Source organism: Microcaecilia unicolor, chromosome 7 (genome assembly GCF_901765095.1).
Source record: "Microcaecilia unicolor chromosome 7, aMicUni1.1, whole genome shotgun sequence".
Classification (NCBI taxonomy): Eukaryota; Metazoa; Chordata; class Amphibia; order Gymnophiona; family Siphonopidae; genus Microcaecilia; species Microcaecilia unicolor.
The window spans coordinates 191,608,326-191,633,170 of NC_044037.1; the positions used below are offsets into that span (position 1 = coordinate 191,608,326).

Below are 24,845 nucleotides of genomic sequence, written 5' to 3' on the forward strand. Positions count from 1 at the left end.
CTTCCTGTTACTCTGCCTTATCTGTCTGAATGTTTCACCTCCACTTACACCCTATGTTATCTTTTATAAGGGTTTAGGGGGGAATTCAACAAGCAGCATTAGGGCCTTAAGTCACATTATTTGGCCCTTAATGTGACTTAAATGGTCCTAAAAATACAGCTGTGATATTTAAGTCACTACAGGAGAATTGGTAATGAGTTACAAAACATGCAAATATATGTTTTGCATCTCATTACTATTCAAATAACCTAACTCAAGTCACATTAAGGGCCAAAAATCATGGTAAAATAAAACCAACTTTTAGCTGAGCTTATTTCACTGCCCAGGAGCATTGGGCCAGATGGTATACACCCCAGGGTACTGAGAGAACTCAAACATGAAATTGCTGATCTGTTGTTAGTGATCTGTAACTTGTCATTAAAATCATGGAGGGTGGCCAATGTAACACCAATTTTTAAAAAGGGTTCCAGAGGTGATCCAGGAAATTACAGATCGGTAAACCTGACTTCAGTGCTGGGGAAAATAGTGGAAATATATATTACAGAACACATGGACAAACATGATTTAATGGGACAGTGTTAGCATGGGTTCGGTCAAGGGAAGTCTTACCTCACCAATTTGCTTCATTTCTTTGAAGGCATTAATAAACATGTGGATAAATGTGAGCTGGTTGATGTAGTTTATCTGGATTTTCAGAAAGCTTTTCACAAAGTTACTTAAGAGAGACTCCTGAGAAAATTAAAAAGTCATGTGATAGGGGCCATGTCCTTCAATGCATTAGGAATTGGTAATTGGACAGAAAAAAGCGGGTAGGGTTAAATGGCCATTTTTCTCAATGGAGGAGGGTGAATAGTGGAGTGTCACAGGGATTTGTACTGGGACCAGTGCTATTTAGGAATCTAAATCTAAAAGAAAGGAGGAAAGAATTGTTGTGCATACAAGAAGAAAAATTGATCCTATTAAATTTTGGGAGAAATTAGAAGTGTTGAAGGTATCATCCATTCATGATTTATTTTTAAATTGGCATATTAAGATTGATAATATTTTAGATGATATATCACCATTTAAAACCAAATTTAGAAGAGTTCGCAAATCTGACAAATGGTTTGATACTGAATGTTATGTATGTTCGCCAAATCTAATTGTAGCCTAGACCCATGTCCGGCATATTTAATGAATTCTGCCAATGACACCTTTTTGTTGGCATTGACTTTCTGGGTTAATGACTGTTTATCTAACAGTAAAATTTCTATCGCAATGGGGGGGGGGGGGGGGGAGATTACACTTACATCAATTTTGAAAAATCCCAGTGGCGATTTGCAAGCAGCTAGCAATTATCACCCAATTGCTAATAATACAGAAACGGTGATAGCTTCCATTATTTCCCTCAGTACAGTATTGCTTAGCAGTGGTCAAAATGCAATTCTAGTTCTATTCGACCTGTCCGCTGCATTTGACCTGGTTGAGTGACATAGGGATAGGTGAGAACGTTTTAAGCTGGTTCACAGGGTTTCTCACTACTCGTAATTACGGAGTGCAAAAAGCAGGTAATTTATCTGTGGGCTAGACCCCAGATTGTTTTATGTGTTTCTTTTAATCTTGTACACTGCTGTGATGTCTCTGTAGTAGAGAGCCAAGTGGTGTAGCAAATTTAATAAACTGTAACTGTAACATAGGATAAGAGGAATTCTAAAATTTGATAAATCAGACTCAGGTGTTAAGGGACGCATGACATGGATAAATGTTATTATTGAACCTGCTTTTGTGTATAACCTAGTAATGCCCTTTTAATTTGGCTTTCTAACTGGATGAGTTTCCACGACAAGAAATTCGCTAAAAAGAACAGATGTCAGCACAAAATTTAGCACATCTGATTTTGTACACTAACTTAAATAAATCCATGTATTCTAAAAGGCAACATGATCCTAACATAATTGTATTTACAATACAGTCTCCATCTTGCCAGAAGACTGAAAGAGGAGAGTCTGGTGCAGTAAATATCCAATTAGAGCAGGAAAAAGCAAACAGGAGTGGGGACAAAGAGAGAGAAGAAGTGAAAGAGCTGAGGCAGCAGTCCGGACCAATGAGGTTAATGTAACACTTTCTCTGCAAACCTACATCTTTAATTAAAATCCTTGTATTTCACTAATAAGTTCACATGTCCATAACACTATTCTATTGATTTCTGCTCCCTTCCATTTTTTCCTCTTTTTTAGATTTACAGTTTCCTGACATAATGTAAAATTAAAGGAAACATTGAAAGAAGACTGATTAATTGCTCATGTTTCTGGAGCAAAGCTCAGTCTACATTAAAATCAACAACAACAAAAACTCAAGCATATCCTGCTGTTATGGTTGTCAACCCAAAGCAAAATTCACTGAAAGGAAAAAAAAATAGAAAGTGAGTCTTTGTATTAAAAGTTGTTTTGAATATCAAAGGTGGTAATTTTAGAAGCATTCATGGATCTAAATTTCTGGAGAGACCAAGACATTTAAATGTCATTTCAAAACAGAAAGCAATAGACGAGGTGACCAGCAACTGAAAAGGTTTAGTTAAGGGTCTCTTTTATCAAACCGCACTAGAGCTCCCCAGTGCAGTCATGCCGACAAAGCCCATTTGCTTTGAATGGGCTCTGTCGACATTGCCACGCGGGAACCACTAGCATGGCTTGATAAAAGAGGCTCTAAGTCTTTATTAACCACAATACTTTATAAATAAAAGAGTGCCCGACGTGGCCTCGTTTCACCCATGAAAGGGCTGCATCAGGGGTCTTACTATAAATTAAATAACATAACTATAAAAATCTATTGGAAAACAATATAATAAATACAGCATATAAAAGATAAAATCATAACAGGTAAACATAACTCAGAGATTAAAAATCCATATACATAAAAATACTCTTTTAAAAAGTGACTTTTAACTATATGAAAAAAGTTACAGTACTATGATATTGTTGATACATTCCAGGAATGAATGCAATCAGACACTTACTTCAAGTAAGTAAGCTAATGGCTCCTTTTACTAAGCCATAGTAGTGATTCCTACACAGCAAATGCGACAAAGCCCCTAGGAATTGAACGGGCTTCGTCGCATTTGCCATGTCAGGAATCACTACCATGGATTAGTAAAAGGAACACTAAATTAAAATAAGAGTGAAAACGTATAACAGAGCTCACTCACAGAGTGAGATTAATGGGAAAACTTGACCACGTTGCTGTGGGTGTGGGGATGGCTGGGAGAAGTGGGCTAGGTGGAATGACATACAGATGTACATTCCCTATTTCACATAGGGAATCAACTTCTGCAGTGGGAAACCTGGACCTTGGGATTTAGACCTTCTCCAAGGCATGACTAAGTGCCTGCTGTAGGGGCAGCACTAATTCCCAATAACATAAGTCCCATGAACCAGGCCATTCCCTCCCCCATCACAGCCATACCTTGATGCCAGCCCCCAACTTTTCCTGATAGTCTTCAACAACCCCTCCCACCTCCTGATCCAGTCCCTGTGTTTAATGGGGGTTCCTGGTGCCTTGTGAAGTAGGAGCAATGCCCACTCGCTACTGCTTCATAGCTGCCTGTTTCCAAAATAGCCACTGAAACCACTAGTGGTAATATTGTGGTATTACCACTAGAAGTCATGCTTCCATATATGGGCATTTTCCCATATATGAAAGCCTGATCTCTAGTGGTAATACTGTAATATTACCACTAGAGTTCCTTGGGGCCCAGGTGGAGAGGTGCCTGGGAAGGCTAATGCATGTCAGACCCATACCCAAATATGGGGACTTCCTGGGGGTGGGAGGGGGGGGGTTGACTTAGCTGAAGGCAGTCAGGGATCAGGTGATGTGGGGGGAGAGGTTGTTGTAAGCTGTTGAGGGGTGGATGATAGTGGGGAGGGTTATTGCATGCTGTCAGGGTTCATTTAATGGTGGAAAATTTCTGAAGGCTCTTTGTGGTCAGGTGATGGTGAGGGGTGGTTGTTGCAGGCTGTTGGTGAGTGGTAGTGGGGGGCTGGCATTGAGGTAGGGCTATGATTTCAGGCTACGTGTTGATGCTGGGAATGTGAAGCAGAGATGGTAGAAAACTGCTCCCACATCTATGTGGTGAGGAAAAGTACATTTTTCCCCACATCCAGCTTTCTAAAATTGTTCTACCCTGTGGATGTGGAGGGGTTGGGATGCGCAGCCCTGCTCTTGTTTTACAGAGCATTTTGTTGGCAGAGCATTTTGTAAAACAGTGTGGGAATACCACACATCCTGACTCTGCCTCTGCACCTCCTTTCAAAAATGCCACTCCACATGTGTGGTGTGTAGTCACTGCATCCAGGGAACAAATTAAAATGAGAATAAGGTTTGTGACCTTGCACCTTGTGAAACAAGTCAGCCAGTATTTACTGCAACATATTCCTACCTAATTAGGTTTACTGAGATCATCTTTCAGGTTGGACTTGAACCAACGATCCAGAAGATAAAGTAGCTGTGAATATCTTAGGATGAGAGAAGAGGGAGAACTGCCATTGATGAACTCTTCTACCACAAATGTTCTGTAATATTCATTCTTAGCAGTGCTTTTTACTAGCAGATGTGTGCAAAATATTTCCTGTGGATTCAGAATTTGCCTCATCTTCCAACACTACCCCACTCAGGCACTCTTCCTTGCCTTCCCCCTCCCCGAGACACTCTTTCCTTTGTCCCCCAAGGCACTCCTTTCTCCGCCAGTGTATGCTCTCAATTTCCCTTCCTCTTCCCTAGGCGCTCTCTCTCCCCCCCTTCCCCTCCCCTCCCCTATGTACATACACTCTGTCTCTGTTCCTTCAATCCTTCACTCTATCCTCCAAACACTCTCTTTCTCTTTCCCACCCCCCATGGCACAAATTCTCTCTCCCAATCCCCCTCCCTCCCCCGACATGTCTCATCTTTATGCCCCATGTACACTTTCTTTCTATTCCCCATTTCCCAAGGTTCTCTCTCTCTCTCTCTCTCTCTGTCTCTCTCCTTCCCTCCCCCATCAATGCATTCTCTTTCTCTCTCCCCCCCCCCTCTCCAAGATTGACTTGTGGGGACTGTCCTCAGTGGTGTGCTGGTAAATTTTTAACAATAGGCTCTCTCCCCGGTCCACCTCGGCGCCCCCCCATCCACCTCGGCGCCCCCCACCCACCTCTGCGCCCCCCCAAAAACATTGCAGAGCTGGCTATACCCGGGGGGGGGGGGGGGGGCGGCCAACACATTACTCTCTCCAGGAAAAAAAAATTAAATGATCCCAGGTTCCAATCTAATTCATGTTTAATATGGGATAAAATGCCATAGATAAGTAAATAAACATAAACTTTTAACGTTCAGCACCTGATTCTCAAAGTGGACATATTCCAAACACTATAATGAAAATAAAAAAATGTTTTCTACCTTTGTTGTCTGGTGACTTTGTTTCTCTGATCATGTAGGTCCAGTATCTGATTCTGCTGCTCTCTGTCTGTTCCCTTGACTCCGTTTCCAGGGCTTCCTTTCCATTTATTTCTTTTCTTTCCTCCTTTCTTCTTCATTTCTGGTCCTCCGCATACTTGACTGTACAGTGGATCCAGCTTCTGCCTATTTTCTCCATCCATGTGCAGTTTCTCTCCTCACTTCCTTTTCCCTCATCTAATCTCCTTCCTCTATCTTCCCTCCATGTCCAGCATTTCTTCTCTCTCCCTTCCCTTCCCTCCATCCATGTCCAGAATTTCTCTTGCGCTCCCCTCCATCCATGTCCTGAAACTCTCCTCTCTCCCCTGCCCCTCTCTATCCATCCATACCCAGCAATTCTCTTCTCTCCCCTGCCCCCTCTGCCCATCCATGCCCAGAAGTTCTCCTCCCTCCCCTGCCCTCCCACTCCCATCCAGGTCTAGCGATGTCCTTCGCCCCCCACCCTCCCCAGCAATTCTCCTCCCTCCCCTCCCGCTCCCATCCATGTGTAGCGATGTCCTTCGCCCCCCCCATCCTCCCCTGCCACTCCTATCCATCTGTTTCAATTACCTGCCTCGAAGCGCCGCATTATCTAAGGCCTGCCTGCTGCCCGTCTCCAGCTGCCTTCCCTGCTTGCTTCTCAGGAGTTCGGTTCGCGCCCTTAGTCCCGCCGCGGGAAAAGGAAATGACATCAGAATGACGTCAGAAGGCAGGACTAAGGGCACAAGCCGAACTCCTGAGAAGCAAGCAGGGAAGGCAGGCAGCTGGAGACGGGCAGCAGGCATGCTTTAGATAATGCGGCGCTTCGAGGCAGGTAATTGAAACGGACGGATGGGAGCGGCAGGGGAGGATGGGAGCGGGAGGGGAGGTAAGCATGGAGCCGGCTCGCCCCGTACAACAACCGGCTCGCAAGAGCTGTCAAAATTTAACAAGCGGCTCTTGCGAGCCGATGCGAGCCGGCTCCAGCACACCACTGACTGTCCTAGACTGAAGATGGAGGCCCTGGTTCAAAGCTTCAGTGTTGTACTGCTTGTGCTGTTGTCCCTTTTCTACAGCAATAGTAACTTTCTCTTTGCTAGTCTGCTGCAGCTTCCAGGTTTATCATACAAAGCCTTTATTTCAGGAATTATGAGTATTTTATTACAAGAAAGAAGAAATCAACAAGACTTGGATAAGAGTGAGCTGGTTGATATTGTATATCTGGATTTTCAAAAGGCATTTGACAGAAATTAGAAAGCCATAGGATAGAAGGCAATGTTCTATTGTGAATTAAAACATGGTTAAAAGATAGAAAACAGAGAGTAGGATTGAATGATCAGTATTCTTAACTGAGAAGGATAGAAAGTGGGGTTCCTCAGGGGTCTGTACTGGGACCACTGCTTTTTAACATATTTATAAATGATCTAGAAATGGGGATAACTAATGAGGTAATTCAATTTGCTGAAGACACAAAGTTATTCAAAGTTGTTAAATTGCAAGAGGATTGTGAAAAATTGTAAAAGAACCTTGCAAGACTTGGACATTGGGCATCCAAATGGCAGATGATGTTTAAAGTGAGCAAGTGCAAAGTGATGCATGTGGGAAAGAGGAACTTGAACTATAACTATGTGATGCAAAGTTCCACATTAGGAGTCACCATCTAGCAAAAGGATCTAGGTGTCATTGTTGATGATATGTTGAAACCCTCTGCTCAATGTGCAGCGGCAATTAAGAAAGCAAATAGAATGTTAGGAATTATTGGGAAAGGAATGGAAAACAAGACTGAGAATGTTAAAATGCCTTTATATCATTTCATGGTGCGACCGATATAGTGGAATTAGAAAAGATACAGAGAAGGGCGACAAAAATGATAAAGGGGATGGGACGACTTCTCTATGAAGACAGGTTAAAGCTGCTAGGGCTCTTCAGCTTGGAGAAGAGACAGCTGAGGGGAGATATGATAGAGGTATATAAAATACTGAGTGGAGTGGAACAGGTAGATGTGAATCACTTGTTTACTCTTTCCTAAAATACTAGGACTAGGGGGCCCACAAAGAAGCTACTAAGTAGTAAATTTAAAATGAATCGGAGAAAATATTTCTTCACTCAATGAATAATTAAGCTCTGGAATTCGTTGCCAGAGAATGTGGTAAAAGCAGTTAGTTTAGCAGGATTTTTAAAAGATTTAGATAATTTCCTAAAAGCCATTATTTAATATGGACTTGGAAAAATCCACTGCATATTCTAGGATAAGCAGCATAAACTCTGTTTTACTATTCTGGGATTTTGCCAGGTACTTGTGACCTGGATTGGCCACTGGTGGAATCAGAATACTGGGCTTGATGGGCCTTCAGTCTGTCCCAATATGGCAATGCTTATGTTCCTATGCTCATGTTCTTATGTTCAGACCATGCTCAATTTAAATCTTCATCAGATTATTGGGTACTCGTGGTTTGATTGAAAAGGGGGGAAAACCCCTTCAGTAATATGAACAGTACTGGATGTACTAAGAGGGGTTTTTCACCCCATTTTCTGTATATGGGAAAGATGCATAGTACATATCTGGCTTTAAATCACGTAGGAGGCAAATCTACATCAGTAAAAATTCCTATAGGAACTTTTAATCCATGTATTTTCAACCATCTTCCAAAAGCACATGGTACTGTATTTACTGTTGCTTTGAGGGTACAAAGTACAAATAGAAATGTTAACCTGCTTTTTCTAATGTAGAATTATTCTGGAAAAGTTCATACATAGAATTAAAAACTCAATCTGCATGCTTACGTTTCCTCTCCCAACTTCATCATGTTCCCGAAAACATCTTCTCTCAATGTGACTAAATGAATACATATTGTCCACTGCACCCATAGACCTCGGGGAGGGGAGTTTTTGGAGGCACGATTTACGAGTAAATGGCTTTAGAAATTGCCCCCCTCTTAGCATTGCTTGCAAGTATAACAGATGACTCCTGACTGTGACAGTCATTGATAATGATGAAACTTGCTTGTCTTCCTTTCTACAGTTCTTCATTTTTGTCCTGTCTCTTCCAGTAACGAAGACTGTATGTGCCGAGCAGTGTGACGGACGTTGCTACGGGTCATATGTGAGTGATTGCTGCCACCGGGAGTGCGCTGGAGGCTGTTCAGGACCTAAGGACACGGATTGCTTTGTATGTTTGGGTGTTATCTCATTACTTGCCTTCCGCCTACACTTCTGCCAGACATTTTGATTTAATAATAAACCTCCTGCTTTCCACTCTTGCATTATCTTCAGTATATGTTTCACGATTTTAGCTGTAAATTTCATGATTTCATACTTTTTTTCATTTCAGCTTTTATTATCTATCAGCTTGTATTACCTGTTGGTGCATTTATAAGTATTACAAATAGGAACTGTGAATCATTTATATGCTAATATGGGGAATATTTTTATTGTGTAGCAGAACACTTTACCAGTTTAAAGTCAACTTTTATTGTTCTTTTTACAGATTGAGTTTCTTTCCTATAATAATATTTAAGCATGCACCTGAATATGGTTCTATAAAAATTTGGTGATGCAGAAGCCTTTTCCCCATAGACCTTATATGCTAATTATTTGTTTTATTATTCTTGGTGTTATTGTCCATTTTAATTTCTGGCAAATGTAAAGCAAATATAGTCTGATATACTAAGGAGTTTTTTTTTCCTGTTTCAATGGGCAAACCTCTTAGTACATCAATTCTAGAGTGATTTACTCTCATTCCTTTGCATAACAACAGATGAGAGACTTGGAGCTGAGCCAGGTCAGGGAGGGAGAGTCTAGCTAGGCACATTTAACTCCGCCCTCCATCCTGGAAGGACTCCCTCCCATAGGAGGGAGAGTAGCAACAGTCAAAACACATCTTCCTCCTCTATGTTATTTATTCCAAGACATCAGTGGAGTGCAGATTAAGTCTGCCATCTCCTAACTTCTTGGAAGTACTGTTAGTTCAATTAACTCTGGCCCCAACCTCTAACTTCCTACTGATGTACTGTCTACCAGCAACAGAGGCAATATTCTCTGCAAAATTATCTGACCTGGTACCAGACACTGCTTCCCGCTGCCCCAATATATTCTTGCTTTCACTGTCAACACTCAAATAGACTGAAACAATGTTTTAGTCTATGAATTGCATGACTCCAGACCAGAGTCTCTCCCTTTTTGCTAAGCCTTTTGCTTACTTTTTTCTCTCAAAAGGTTCTAAACATTCAGATGACTTTTCCTCTAAATCATACTCAAGAGATTACTGAGGCAATAGTAAGTCTCATAGCTGCCTCAGTTGTGCTGGTTAGCTTGGGAAGGTATTTACAGTTCATCTTCCAATCTCACTAGTTGGATAGGAAAAAATTCTCACTATGATCTCTTCTACTTCTTCTGGGGATTCTTTGCTAATGGCATTGCTCAAGGATCCAGCTTTAGGACTACTTCTTATCTGTGAATCTTGGTTTACACCTGCTTGGTAAAGGCTAAGGTACCATATTCTTAGAAAGAGGCCAGGTAAGACTTTTATTGAAATGCTGGGCATGGATTCATCCATTATTGTCTCCAAGGTTGTGAAGAAAACAGCTATACTTTAATTGAATGTAATCCCCTATTAGGTTGGGGATTGCTATCAGAATAAGTCCCTGTGGAGAGGCACTGGGAGGAGTGACTGGGAGGTTCCCAAGGGGAGTAGCTTTGAAATAAAATGCAGAAAGTGCACTGAAAGGAAGAGTGACAAGGAAGGTGGTTTCAAGTTGAAGAATAAATTGTTTGAAATTTAAGCTGCAGACTGCAGAGTGGTCATTTGGATTAAAAGGTGAGTAGCTGTTTCCCCACAGGCAGCCTGTCTTAATTACCAGCCTTGTTTCCCTTAGAGATTTGGACCTTAAATTTTGGGTTCCCAGGGGAGAAGAGGGAATCCCACCCACTAACATTTTCCCAGATTGAGGCATCACATGCCAAGTGAGTGAGGGTCTGACGGAGTCTGCTGTTTGTGGGGGCTTCAGCTCACTCAGACCCTGGACCCTGAAACGCCCAGTCAAAGGGGCATTATATGAATAAATGCATTGAGGAAGTGAATGCCCTACATTGCCTTAGTCAGATTTTTGATCAGACCTGCAATGCCTAACAAAATCTCAACTTGCTTGGCTGGGATACAGGCACTGTGCTGGTCTTTTTATATATGCCTGCTATGGTTGACATAGAGTGGAAGAGTAGCCCAATGACTAGTGTTGTAGATTAAGAACCTGGGGAACCAGGTTCAATTCCCATTGTAGCTCCCTAGGCAAGTCACTTAACCCTGAATTGCCCCAGGTACAGAACTTAGACTGTGAGTCCACTAGGGAAAGTGAAAATATCAGCACATAATATGAAACCCACTTTGGTTGTACCACTGAAAGGCGGTATATCAAATTCATTACCCTTTAATTGATCAATCACATCTCCTATTTAGGCTTGAGGAGTCAGGTATTGATAGAATTTTCTTGAAGTGATTTTCTCCTCCTTAGCTCATCTCTCTTTTAAGGTTGAACTTCACCCTGTCACATTTTCCCACTTATCTATAGGGTCTCCCATGATTTTGTCCTTACACCTATGTTTTTAAACCTTTTCCATGCCCACTTATCTATTCTAAGTCAGAGTTCTGGCATCAACTGTTACCTTTTTGCTGATGGTATCGATCTGATGGCTTTCTTTGATTCAACCCCACTTAATCTTCTCATCTTTGCAACTGGAATGCATTTGTATAAGTCATTGTGAAGTGGTTTCAGATTCTGAGGTTAAAAATAAATCCCTGGGCAAGCTATGTAGATAAGTAGGAACACTTTGCAATTGTAGCACCCATCATCTCTGATATTCTAGTTCCACGGAAAGAAACAATCACAATTTTTTGGATCATTCTAGGCTCTATATTGAGATTTGGTTCTCATATTTCACTTACAGTGAAATATTTCTTTATTTTCATTGATTAAATCAGTCACTGTTGACCATTTCTAAAAAAAGTCACCTCCCAGTATTATTCCATGTTGACATATGTTTCTCTGCTGTAGTATATGGTCTTGATCTTTATGAACTGTTTTGCTGTATTATGAAAGGTAGTCTATTAAGAATCTAAACTAAACTAAACTAAACTAAACTACCTGGGCTTCAGTTGCCACTGCATATTCAAATGAGCAGTCAATCCCCAAATGGCAGAGGATGAGGATGCAATCTAATGTGTTGCTGTCCTCTTTCTCCTCCTGCTTGCCCATTCAACATGGGAGAGAGAAAAGTCTTATGGTGGAAGGGAGATTGGGGTTGTGTAAAATAGCTGATGGGGCCATAATAAAAGGGCTACAGATGTTTGGCTAAAGGGGTGGATGGTTGTTTTATAGATGAGCTGGAGGTGGAGTGAATATGAAAGAAGTACTTGGGGACTTGGATGGGGGCATATGTGAGTTTGCGTGCATGCATGCATGCATGGACAGCTTAGAGACTGGATAGAAAATAAAGAGGATGAGTGTGAGACGGTAAAGGGAGGAGTGTTATGGATGGTGGGGTTGGAGAGAGGGAAATAAAAGGTAAAGATGGAGTAACAAGGAAGGGACACCTCCTTGTCCTCTATCTAAATCTCCCCAATATTTCCAAATCTCCTTTTTACCCTTTGTACCCCTCCAAAATTCTAGAATCTCTCTCCCTTATTCTTTTCATATGATCATTCTTCTTTCTTCTCATCCTATTACCAAGCTTTGCTTCTTCAGTTTGCTAATCTTTCCCTTTCTTCCCTATTCTTCCCTTCTTTTCTAATCTCTCTTCTTATTTTCCATTCCCTAATCATTCTTTCTTACGTTGTCTCCATCTCTGATTCTCCCTCCCTCCCTCTTTCCATCTATGAGAGATCCTCTTCCTTTTATCCATCTAGATTCCCCACCCATAAAACTCCCCCAAAGAACAATCTAAAATTTTCAGACACGTGGAGGGGCATAATCAAACGAAAACGTCTATCTCCATGGGCGTTTATCTCCAAGAACAGGTCTGTGAAGGGGCGGACCGAACCGTATTTTGGGAAAAAATAGACGTCCATGTTTTATTCGACAATTTGTGAGCTGGGCGTTTTTGTTTTTCAGCGATAATGGAAAATGAAAGCGCCCAGCTCAAAAACGAATAAATCCAAGGCATTTGTTCATGGGAGGGGCCAGGAGTCGTAGTGCACTGGTCCCCCTCACATGCCAGGACACCAACCGGGCACCCTATGGGGCACTTTTACAAAAAAAAAAAAAAAAAAAAAGGTAAAAGAGCTCCCAGGTGCATAGCACCCTTCCCTTGTGTGTTGAGCCCCCCAAATCCCCCTCAAAACCCACCACCTACAAGTCTACACCATTACTATAGCCCTAAGGGGTGAAGGGGGGCACCTACATGTGGGTACAGTGGGTTTGGGGGGTGGTGTGGAGGGCTCCCATTTACCAGCACAAGTATAACAGGTGGGGGGGGATGGGCCTGGGTCTACCTGCCTGACGTCCACTGCACCCCCTAATAACTGCTCCAGTGACCTGCATACTGCTGCCAGGGAGGTGGGTATGACATTTGAGAGTGAACATAAAAAGTTGTGAAACGGCATATTTTTGTGGTGGGAGGGGGTTTGTGACCACTGGGGGAGTCAGGGGAGGTCATCCCCAACTCTCTCCAGTGGTCATCTGGTCGTTTAGGGCACTTTTTGGGGCCCTATTCGTGGAAAAACAGGGTCCAGGAAAAGTGCCCTAAATTCTCGCTAAAAACGCATATTTTTTTCCATTATCGGCGAAAGGCGCCTATCTCTGATCGGCCAATAACCACGCCCCAGTTCCGCCTTCACCACGCCTTTGACACGCCACATCAACTTTGTCTGCATCCGCGATGGAGTGCAGTTGAAAACGTCCAAATTCGGCTTTCGATTATACCGCTTTATTCGTTTTTGTGAGCTAAACGTCTATCTCCCGATTTGGGTCGCAATATAGGCGTTTTTCTTTTTCAATTATAAGCTGGATAGTATGGTTGAAAACTACTTTCAGTTATTTAATAACCAAAACAACTTAAATTGATGGAAGTATATTGCAGAAGCTCAGATGTTTTTCTGTTGCATTTCTCACTTTTTGCCATTGAATGAGCTGCTGAACTGTCATAGGGCACTGCAGGTTGTGATTATACTCAGACAATCACTGTCTAATAGTGCTCATGTTGAGAGAGATTTTAAGAAAAGCATCTACGAATGAAGACATTACATTCAGAAAATATCCTTGTCTGTGTTGGGAGATGCAGTCAAGCAGAGGGTAATGTCAGCATATTAAAACAATGTCCTCCTCAAATAATTTATATAGCAAATAGTGCCCTTGGTTTATTGAGTGATGATTATTTATTTCTGCTGAGGTATTGTGCGAAGCATAGCACGTACTTGGCCCAAAGAATAAAAATCCCTAAAGCAAAAGGCGTTTTTGAATGCAATATTCATGCAGGCAGACATCTGAAAGCTCTAGAGAAAGAAACAGAGAGAGAGAGAGATTCAGGAAGAAAAAGGTTCAGAATTTTAATTTTCCACAGAAATATATTGCACTTTTTATGTCACATGGAGACAGTGCACAAATGATAAATAAAGGTGTGGCACTTCTGAACATATAATAGAATTTTCATTTTAATTTCGTATATGAGCTACTTCTGAAAAAGTTGCAAGTTAAATCCAAACAAATAAAATAATGATAATTAATTTTTTTGTAAAATATTCATGTACATTAATAATATTCTAGCAGTATTTACCCTCCAGGCTACTACACTGAAAACATTACTTTACAGACACAAATGATAATATATTGCTCTACAAAATCGATAAAAATACCATATTACCACCTCTTTCACCCATGCAGAAAGAAAGAACATACAGAACTTCAGTGAATTATCTAAAATAGATTGCCTCTCCAGTCATAGCAATTTTCTAAGAGATAAAGGACTCTATTTTAAAAGCATCTCCATATATAAACAGCAGCCTTTATATTTGTAGATCACATTCATATGTAAACAGTGATTTTAGAAAGCCATTAGTTATATATGGAGATCCATACTTGCAGAGATATCAAAGAGGCATGGTGGAGAACATAGTTTGGGCGGGATATGGATGGTGCAAAAATATACACATATTTTCCACATTTCACAAAGGTAACACATGTCTATGGGGAAAACTATGTAGCCACTCAATTTTACAGAAACACTCACAGATTTTTAAAAAGTGCTCATTTTGGTCAGGACTGTATAGGAGGGATAAAGCCCCCCCCCCCCCAATGGTTTATTTCCACCTCCAAAACGGAGCCAAATTAAAATTACAGCCTTACTACTTGCTATAATTGTTGGTATTTACATGTGTCGTTTACATGTATTGTTTACATGTGGCCTAGTGGTTAGGGTGGTGGACTTTGGTCCTGGGGAACTGAGGAACTGAGTTCGATTCCCAGCACAGGCAGCTCCTTGTGACTCTGAGCAAGTCACTTAACCCTCCATTGCCTGCCGCATTGAGCCTGCCATGAGTGGGAAAGCGCGGGGTACAAATGTAACAAAAAAAAAATGCAGCAGTTGCACATGTGTTTCCCCTTATAATGTGAAAAGTATGGATTCATAAGGACTCTCAGAGAACTGGAAAATGGCAGGTGTGGAAATTAAGGAGGAGTTTGGGAACTAACTTGATCCCTGTGGTAAGTAAATTAATGGAAACACTTCTAAGACAGTGGTAGTGGGATTTCTGGAATCCAATGGATTGCAGGGCCTGAAGCAACATAGTTTCACTAGAGGCGGGTCTTGTCATGCAAATCTAATTAATTTCTTTGACTGGATGACCAGACAGTTGAATTGAGGGAGAGTGCTAGAAGTGCTATACTTAGATTTTAGCAAAGCCTTTGTCACAGTTAGACATAGGTGACTCTAAGGGGATACACAGAACACTGCCCCTCACCCTTAAGAATAATCCCTCAGATAGCCTGAACCACCTTAATGCTAGAATGTTGGGTATCATTAGAAAAGGGATTGAAACAAAAATAAGGATATTATTCTGCCATTGTATCACTCCATGGTGCGACCGCACCTCAAGTATTGTGTTCAATTCTGGTCGCTGCACCTCAAAAAAGACAAAGTGGAATTGGAAAAGGTGCAGAGAAGGGCGACAAAGATGATACAGGGGATGGGACGACTTCCCTATCAGGATAGGCTGAAGAGGCTGGGGTTCTTCAGCTTGGAGAAAAGGTGGCTGAGGGGGGAGATATGATAGAGCTCTATAAGATAATGAGTGGAATCGAACGGCTCGATGTGGAGCGTCTGTTTACGCTTTCCAAAAATTCTAGGACAAGGGGGCATGCGATGAAGCTGCAGTGTGATAAATTTAAAACAAATCAGAGGAACGTTTTCTTCACTCAACGCGTAGTTCACTGCCGGAAAAGGTGGTTAAGGCGGTTAACTTAGCGGACTTCAAAAAAGAGTTGGACGGCTTCCTGGAGGAGAAAGCCATAGAATGTTATTGAATGGATGAGGGAATAATACAGTATTTCTAGGATGGGCGGGACAAATTGCTTGTTCTTTTGGCCGCTGTCAGTGACATGGTGCTGGGCTCGATGGACCCTTGGTCTGTCCCAGCATGGCGACACTTATGGATGAGGTAAGCCAACTTTTGAATTTGAGACTTGTAAGCCCTGTTCTGAGGTCTGGTTGGAGCCAAACCTGGAAACTCAGAGAGAGAGAGAGAAACTTACAGGTTGTGTTTGGGGCGTGTCAGTCAACAGCCACAGACTGCATTTTGGGCCCTGTCAGCCACAGACCCTGGTTAAGACTGGGTTATCTGAACTAAGACTATTCATCTTTTTTTCCTGGCCCTGTGACTTATCAGGCCTCAGGTTTTTGATAATAAAATACTTGTTGCATTTTCACACCTTTGTCTGGCTATGTTATTGTGCAGGCCAACCCTCAAACCTTGCTCGCCATATCACAGTGAGTTATAAATAAACTGAATGCCCTTGGTACAGACTCTGAAGTGATTGACTGGGTTAGAAACTAGTCAAGTGGAAGACGACAAAAGGTTGCTATAAATGGAGTTCACTCTGAGGAAAGGGATATTACCAGTGATATGCTGCAAGGATCTGTTCTTGGCCTTGTTCTTTTTAACATTTTTGTGATGGATATTGCAGAAAGGCTGTCGGGTAAGGTTTACCTCTTTGCAGTTGATACAAAAACATGCAATAGGGCATATACCTCAGATGATGTGGATAACACAAGTAGGTATCCAGCAAAGCTTGATGAATGGTCCAGAATTTAGCTAAGAGGTAATAATAAAATATGCAGGGTCATGCATTCAGGTATAGTCAGTGCCAGTGTCGTGCTATCAGGGTCTGCAGGGGATTCAGTGAATCCCCAGCCCTATGGCCATGTGCTTTTTTAAGCTTTTGATGCATCTGATTGTGCAGGCAGAAGCTATACAGCATGTAGTGCAAAGGAGCAATCACACCTCCTTTGCTCCCCATGTGTAAGTGTTTAGACTAGTGCACCTTGATGTGGACATCAACAGCCAAGAGCGAGGAGAGTCTCAAAGACTCACCTTCCCCCGTGCAGACGCCAATGCGACTTCACTGCAGTGCTGACAGGATGAACAGCAGCCAGGAATGGAGAGACAGAGAGTCCCAAAGCCGGGCCTTGCAGCAGGCGGAGCAGCAGCCAGCTGTGGGGAGAGTCCAAAAGTCTTGCCTTGCCCCATGCCACTTCACTGTGGAGTGCTGACAGGACAGGAGCTATAGCTGCATGGCAGCATTTGCATGCCCCTGCCAGGCCTGGGAGGCCCATCAGCTTAGAAGCCACAGTGCTCCATATTCCCTGTAGCCTCCGGAGTGCTCTGTGCTGCTGTCACTGTGCAAGTTGGGACCCACATGACTTAAGCCTTACCAAACTGCTGCAGAGTTGAACTGCCTCAATAAGACAATTAACTTCAGCTGCTGGGAGGCCCTGGTATTACACATCACAGTTCCTAATGTAACACTACTTCAGAGCAGACTGACTGCTAGTCATTTGGCTCAGTCTCTGAGCCTGCTCATTTTGTATGAAATTGTTTTTTTTTTTTTTATTGGGGTCTTTGATAGAGGGAATGGTGAGAATTGGAAGGCTGAAGGTAGGGGTGACAACAGAAGGGATGGAAGGACTAGGATAGGATGTGGCTGGGAGTACAGAGTAGACTGAGGGTAAGGGGAAAATAACCTTTGGGGGGGGGGGGTCACATTCTGGAGAGAGAGTGGGGGAAAGGGATGGTATGGTGAGGAGAGGGAGAGGTGTGGTACAGATGGAGAAAAACATTGTTTTTAACTTTTGGAGTAGTTCGGATAGGGAGTGGGTGGGGCCAACTGAGCCTTCAGATCCTTCAAGGGAGCTTGGGAATGCCTCATTGCCTTCTTTTTGTGCACCTGCAGGTTGTGCAAATAAGCAATCACGCCTCCTCAGCTTTTGGTGATAAGCATCTGCCTCTTCCATCTGCATCTCGGGGGAGGGGGGGGTAGAGGTGATATGCAGAGGCTGCTGAGCCCTCTTGCTTTTTCTCTTGGGGTGGGAGTATCCCAGCTTCAGAAAAACAAGACAGACTTGTCAGTCTCAACTTATCACATCACATTGAGAGATGATATGATGGAGCTGCCATGCATCTCTTGCTGTGTTCTCTGGGATGAGAGGTGATAAGTTGGGGCTGTCGAGCCCTTCTTGCTGTTTTATCTGGGGGTAACAGGTGATATGCTGAGGCTACTAAGATCCTCTTGTTGTTTTCGTGGGAGGGGTGAGAGGTGATTTACAGGGGCTACCAAGCCCCTCTTGCTGTTTCTCTTGGGGTGGGAGCATCACAGCTTTAGAAAAAAAAAGAGAGGTTTAGCAGTCCCAACCTATCACCTTCCATTGAGAGATGATGTGATGAAGCTGCCGAGCATCTCTTGCTGTGTTCTCTGGGGTGAGAGGTGATATGTTGTCACTTCCAATCTCCTTTTTTTGTTTCTCTGGGGGTTTTGTATGTTGGGGCTGTGCCATTTTCATTGTTTGTTTATTTTGTTTACTATTTTCCCTGTCCTCTCGCTCTCACTGTTCTTTCATGGTTATAGAATGACTTCATGAAAAATGTTATGGGGGCAGGAGGTGTTATGCCCTGGGTAGTGGTGACTGCTTAAACCTTTTTCTGTGGACCACTGCCTCCGACACCACTACCCACTGAGGCCCCGATGCTCTAAGTTTACCGTGCTTGCAACATTTGATTTAGACTGGTTGTTGCCAGTCTAGCATACACATTGTTCAGCATCTAATGCACAAAAGGGCTCTGCGTCACTTTTACTGTTCACAATAGCAACAACCAATAATCCTATGCAAATGTATTACAATTAACTAATTAGTATTAAAATTAGTATTCTGTGTATTGTATGGAAAGGAGTGCCTACCTTTAATGTTCAACATTTTCTGGCAGGTCTGGAGCTGTCATTTCATGAGGATGACTTCTCAGTGGAGCAGTCTGCTAGCATTTTTAAAATGTGCACATGTTTGGGAACTGTATCACATGCACGTATTATGTGTATGTGTGTCCCGCACGTAACAGTAGTGTCAAAAAGTTGTCATGGAACAAAAAAAAGACCTTCCAAATTACTTCTATGGAAAGAGACTTCAGCTGCAACTCTGTGTAGGATTTTATTTCCCCTCCCCTTGTGTACTGCTTCTGCCTTGTTGTCTGGAGCTCCAGAAACCATAGCCATAACAGTACTGAGCATGCGCACAAGAGCTGTACCTACCACTCAAACCAAGGCACGTTTATCCTCCTTTATCGTCCAATCCTCCACACTAACAGCATGCATATAATTTGCATTCTGTTAGTGTTGAGCATCAGTCAATAATTTAGATTCGCTGTTCTAGCTGGTGTTTTCCAGTGCTATTCCCTACAGTGACAGAGTTCTATGCATCTCACCCATAGAGACTTGGGGGAGCACAGCTGACAGCAGAGTTTCCACCCGCTGCACAGCAAAGAGTGCAGATCACAACCACCACCACCACCACATCACCTCCTCCTCCACTCTGATTCGACGTGTGAGCATAGCAGATTGCCTTCTCCAACACCATTTCCATCGTCAGTGCATAGGCAGGAGTTGAGAGCAGCAGTTCACCACCACCACCACCTCCTCCACTCACTGAATAGAGTTTATTTTCTACTCTGAGTGGAATAGCTACATTTTTCAAAAAATCTAATAAAAATCAGGGTTCCTTTTACAACGGCACGGTAGCATTTTTAGTGCGCGCTAATGATTTGTGCGTGCTAAACGCTAGAGTCACTCATAGGAACATATGGGTGTCTCTAGCATTTAGCGCACACTTATTTTTAGCTCATGTTAAAAACACTAGTGCACCTTTGTAAAAGGACCTATCAGTTACTTGATGAGCATATAAAAGTAAGAATTCCTGGAATCGCTGCTACACGATGGAATTATAGTTCACGGATTGACTACTTTGTGAAAGAGAATAAAAAAAGGATCCTCTTGAGCTATTTCAAGATATCATTAATAACACTCAAGATCAGGATGGTGAAACAGTATCTGCTGCATCAGGTTTTCATCATAGACTCAATGATTTTGCATTTTCCATCCAGTTGATGATTTTTGCTTGCAGTTTTTGCTCATATAGATGTCCAAGAAAGGGATCTGGGTGTCGTTGTTTATAATACACTGAAATCTTCTGCTCAGTGTGCTGCTGCAGCTAGGAAAGCAAATAGAATGTTGGGTATTATTAGGAAAGGTATAGAAAACAGGTGTGAGGATGTTATAATGCCTTTGTATCGCTCCATGGTGCGACCGCATCTTGAGTATTGTGTCCAATTCTGGTTGCCGCCTCTCAGGAAAGATATAGTGGAATTGGAAAAGGTGCAGCGAAGGGCGACGAAAATGATAGCGGGGATGGGACGACTTCCCTATGAAGAAAGACTAAGGAGGCTAGGGCTTTTCAGCTTGGAGAAGAGACGGCTGAGAGGAGACATGATAGAGGTATATAAAATAATGAGTGGAGTGGAACAGATGGATGTGAAGCGTCTGTTCACGCCTTCCAAAAATAGTAGGACTAGGAGGCATGCGATGAAACTACAGTGTAGTACATTTAAAACAAATAGGAGAAATGTTTTCTTTACCCAACGCATAATTAAACTCTGGAATTCGTTGCCAGAGAACGTGGTGAAGGCGGTTAGCTTGGCAGAGTTTTAAAAAGGTTTGGACGGTTTCCTAAAGGACAAGTCCATAGACCGCTACTAAATGGACTTGGGAAAAATCCACAATTTCGAGAATAACATGTATAGAATGTTTGTACATTTGGGAAGCTGCCAGGTGCCCTTGACCTGGATTGGCCGCTGTCGGGGACAGGATGCTGGGCTTGATGGGCCTTTGGTATTTTCCCAGTATGGCATTACTTATGTACTTCTTTTTATTTTACAAGCAAAACAATTTGATATTTCATATTGCCAACAAAAGGTAAAAGAAGTAGAAGAATTGTTAAATGGTTAGAGAAAAAAGTTTCAGGAAATATATGAAAGCTTGGACAAGGATATGGTCCCTCCAAAGAAACAAAAATTGTGGAGATAATTTTGAAGCTAATACCCAGTACAAACCCCTGATCTATGAAATAATTGATTGCTTGTTACTCCAGATCAGAGACAGTATTTCTGATATGGTTAATCTGAAATGTGTAGCTCTTCTAGATCCTTCTAAATTTATAACTCATGCCAACGTTTTCCCAGAGGATGCATTCACTTCTTTGAAGGGAACGTAGCAGTTGTCATTTTGACATTGTCAGGGTTAAAAATGTATTCATCTAAAGAGTTCCATGGGAAATATCCACTCAAAATCCATACATAAAGTGCTCAGAGATACTGGGCTAAGTTCATTTGGCTTCAGTGACACAGACTGGTCCCACTGATTCTTACAATTCCAAGCACAACAGCAGGAATACAACAAGGCAAGAGAGACTTTCTTGTCTAGCAAAACTATCAATTGAAACAGAGCTACTCCTAACTTAAAAGTAAAATATGAAATTCTATGATGATGTCACTGAGCATTTTATAAAAAAGGAGAGGAGGATGGTGTTTCAGTTTAAATGAGCATTTCCAGAAAGCCCTACTTCAGCCCAACCCAACATTGACTAAAAGACTGTTAACTGGTTCTGTTTCAAATGTTAAGGGCATTTTCATTGATGTTCTAAACTCCTGTACCATCAATTCATCCAAAGCCACAGTGTTTGAGATTTTATTAACTGGTTGTTTCATGTGTTAAGGAAATTGTCATGGATGTTGAAGGCTATTATCAGTTTGGTCCAAAGCCACGGTATTTGCGATCTTGTTCATTGGTTCTGTTTCCAGTGTTAAAAGCATTTTGATGGATGTTTCAGGCAGCTGTACCATCAGTTTGGCCCATTTAGACAATGACTTTTCATTGTCTACTGTCACTCCTATTTGAGTATGAACTGAAGAAGGAATGGGTGACAAGGCAAAGCTTGTTTTATTTTGTTGCATGCACTCTAGAGGTCATGTGTCTGCTGCTTTCTGCTTTTGTGTCATGTTGTTGACACACAGCAACTTGCTGCTTCAGCCTCACAATATCACAGAAAGTCTTTATTGCTCAAAGTATTTTTTGATGGAATTTGCAGTTCTATACTATATAACGTCAGCTTGTGTATAACTCTGAAGAATAAATTTTGGAAAGGTGATGGTGATACAGAACTTCCATTTCTTCACATCAACACTGAAGTCAAAAGAGGACGTGCCAAATGCTATAGGTGACTCTCAGAAAGAAACAAAGGCATGACATCATTCAGCACAAACACTGAGTACACTAACCTTGCACTAATGTTTAGCACATGTACTGAATCCCCTGCTATAAATGTTGCCGCACACCACTGGGTATAGTGTAGGAGGTGAAGTACTTCTGTGCATGAGAGAAGAACAGCACTTGGGGATGATTCTGTCTGATTATCTTAAGGTTGTCAAATAAGTAGAAAAGGTGACAGCAAAAGCCAGGAAAATGATTGGGTGCACAGGGAGAGGTGTGACAAGCAGGAAAGCTAAGGTGATAGTGCCTCTGTTTAGGTCCCTGGTGAGATCATATTTGGACTATAGTATACAATTCTGGAGACCGCAACTTCAAAAAGATATTTATTTGTTACATTTGTATCCCCCATTTTCCCACCTATTTGTAGGCTCAATGTGGCTTACATAGTACCGGAGAGGTATTTGCAGACTCCGGAGTAAACAAATACAAAGTGATGTTATGGTAGGATAAGGTTCATGTGGTAGGGCCACATAAAGGAATCGTACAACGGAAGAGTTGTGTAATATCCATTACGAACTTTAGTGTTGTTGTGTAGCGGAGATCAGGCATTTATGTTGAATTGGTAGGGTATGCCTTTTTAAACAGGTGAGTTTTTAGTCATTTCTTGAAGTGTAAGTGGTTGTACGTAGTTTTCAAGGCTTTTGGTAGTGCGTTCCATAGTTGTGTGCTGATGTAGGAAAAACTGGATGCGTAAGTTGATTTGTATTTGAGCCCTTTGCAGCTTGGGTAGTGCAGATTTAGGTACGTTCGTGTTGATTCGGTTGTGTTTCTGGTTGGTAGGTCAATAAGATTTGTCTTTTTTCCCGGTGCTTCACCGTAGATGATTTTGTGAACCACAGTGCAGATTTTGAAAGCAATGCGTTCTTTGATTAACAGGATGGAGTCAGTTCAGAGGTCAGCTACTAAATTGGTCAGTGGTCTTCGTCATAAAGTGTTTGGAGACAGACTTAAATATCTCAAATATGTATACTTTGGAAGAAAGGCAGCAGAGGGGAGATATGATAGAGATATTTAAATACCTTCATAGCAAAGGTACACAGGATGCAAGTCTAATTGAAAGGAAGCTCTGGAATGAGGGAGCATAGGAGTAATCTAGGGAAATATTTCATTAAGGAAAAGGTAGTACATGTATCATGCAAGGAATAGCCTTCCAGTACATGTTGTACAGACAAAGACTGCTTGGCACTGGACAAGCATGTAGGATCTCTGAGGGAGAGGAAAGGATAGTAGGCAGTATAGGCAAACTTGATAGGCTATAGGGCTCCTTTTCAAAACAAAAAGCATCCAAAAATTGTCATAAGGACATTTTTCTCTCAATGTCCATGTTGCAAGTTGAACAATATATAATACCACTGTACTGCATTTCCACTGAATAATACTGAAAATGATACAAAAAATCGTGTTTCTACTAAGTATAATTCAAATTTATTAAGGAGGAAAAAAGAGCCTCACAGAGCTCCTAGACTATTTAACTGTCTATTGGAGCTAAAGCGGATACTTTTCTTATCCTCTGTTCATCACTGGCTCAAAAAAACCTCCAAAATATCATGCTGCTCACTAATGCATTTAAAAAATTTGTGAAAAATAACCGTAGTGACAATATTCTCTACTGACTTATTATTTTATCAAATTTTGTTCTTTTTGTTCTAAATACAGCCTTCACAATCAGCTTAGTTCAAAAGAGCACTTATCTTTCACACTAGAGGACTTTAAATTCAATTCTTGTGTCGCTCCAAGTCATGTTGCAATTTGAAACATACTGATTTTAGACGTTTTGCTCCACAGTTCATCCAGATTTCAAGGGGGTGTGTTAGGGAGGTGTTTTGGGTGGTACATGGTTGGCACCAAAAGATAGACATTTTTCTGCAATAATGGAACAAAATGAAAATGTCTGGGGCTAAAATTAAGATGGTTTTGGCTAGACCTGTTTCAGTCATGACTAAGTGACCAAAAGGTGCCCTAAATGACCACTGGAGGAATTAAGGCATAAGCCCCCCCTACTCCCCCCACTGTACTACTACTAGGGGTCATATTTCCATATAAGGGCTTCTTTGCCCTTATATAGAATCATGTCCCTTAGCATTAGTACTGCAAGACTACTAGTAAGGGTTGCCAGTGCTATTTTAGATCCCAGCGATGACAAAGGTAGTAATAACTGGAGATTGCTCCTGCCCACCCCTTGCACCCCAGAGATTTTCTAAGGTACTGTGTGTGTGTGTGGGGGGGGGGGGGGGTGGCAGGACCCTTCATGGAGAATGGGGAGGCTTCCTAAGGGACTAATTTTAAAGAACATGTTCTGCATGTGGTATTCCTAGGGGCATAGCTTGGGCAGAACAGGATCTGAATTGCAATGTATGTACATACTATGAGAAGGCAGTATCTTGAGCTTGTCATGGAAGTGGAAAAAAACCCAGCTACAGGTCCCAGAAGGCATTGGGATCACCAGCGCAGAATGGGGGGTTGAGGAAAACCTGGGGTTGTGCCACCTTATGGGAAAGGATTTTGCAGTTTCCCTTTGGTGAGGGAATGAAATATGGATGAAGCAGTTCCAAAGAGTTTCTCTAGAGAGCAGGA

At 42.0% G+C, this 24,845-nt stretch overlaps 1 protein-coding gene across 1 annotated transcript in view; it reads left to right on the forward strand.

The window, feature by feature from the left end:
- The window catches only part of ERBB4 (erb-b2 receptor tyrosine kinase 4), a 1,861,028-nt gene that overhangs the window by 1,251,326 nt on the left and 584,857 nt on the right, over window positions 1-24,845 (forward strand). The window contains exon 6 of the mRNA XM_030209189.1: window positions 8,472-8,590. Coding sequence (XP_030065049.1) covers window positions 8,472-8,590 — 119 coding nt within the window. The remainder of the gene's footprint in view (window positions 1-8,471; window positions 8,591-24,845) is intronic.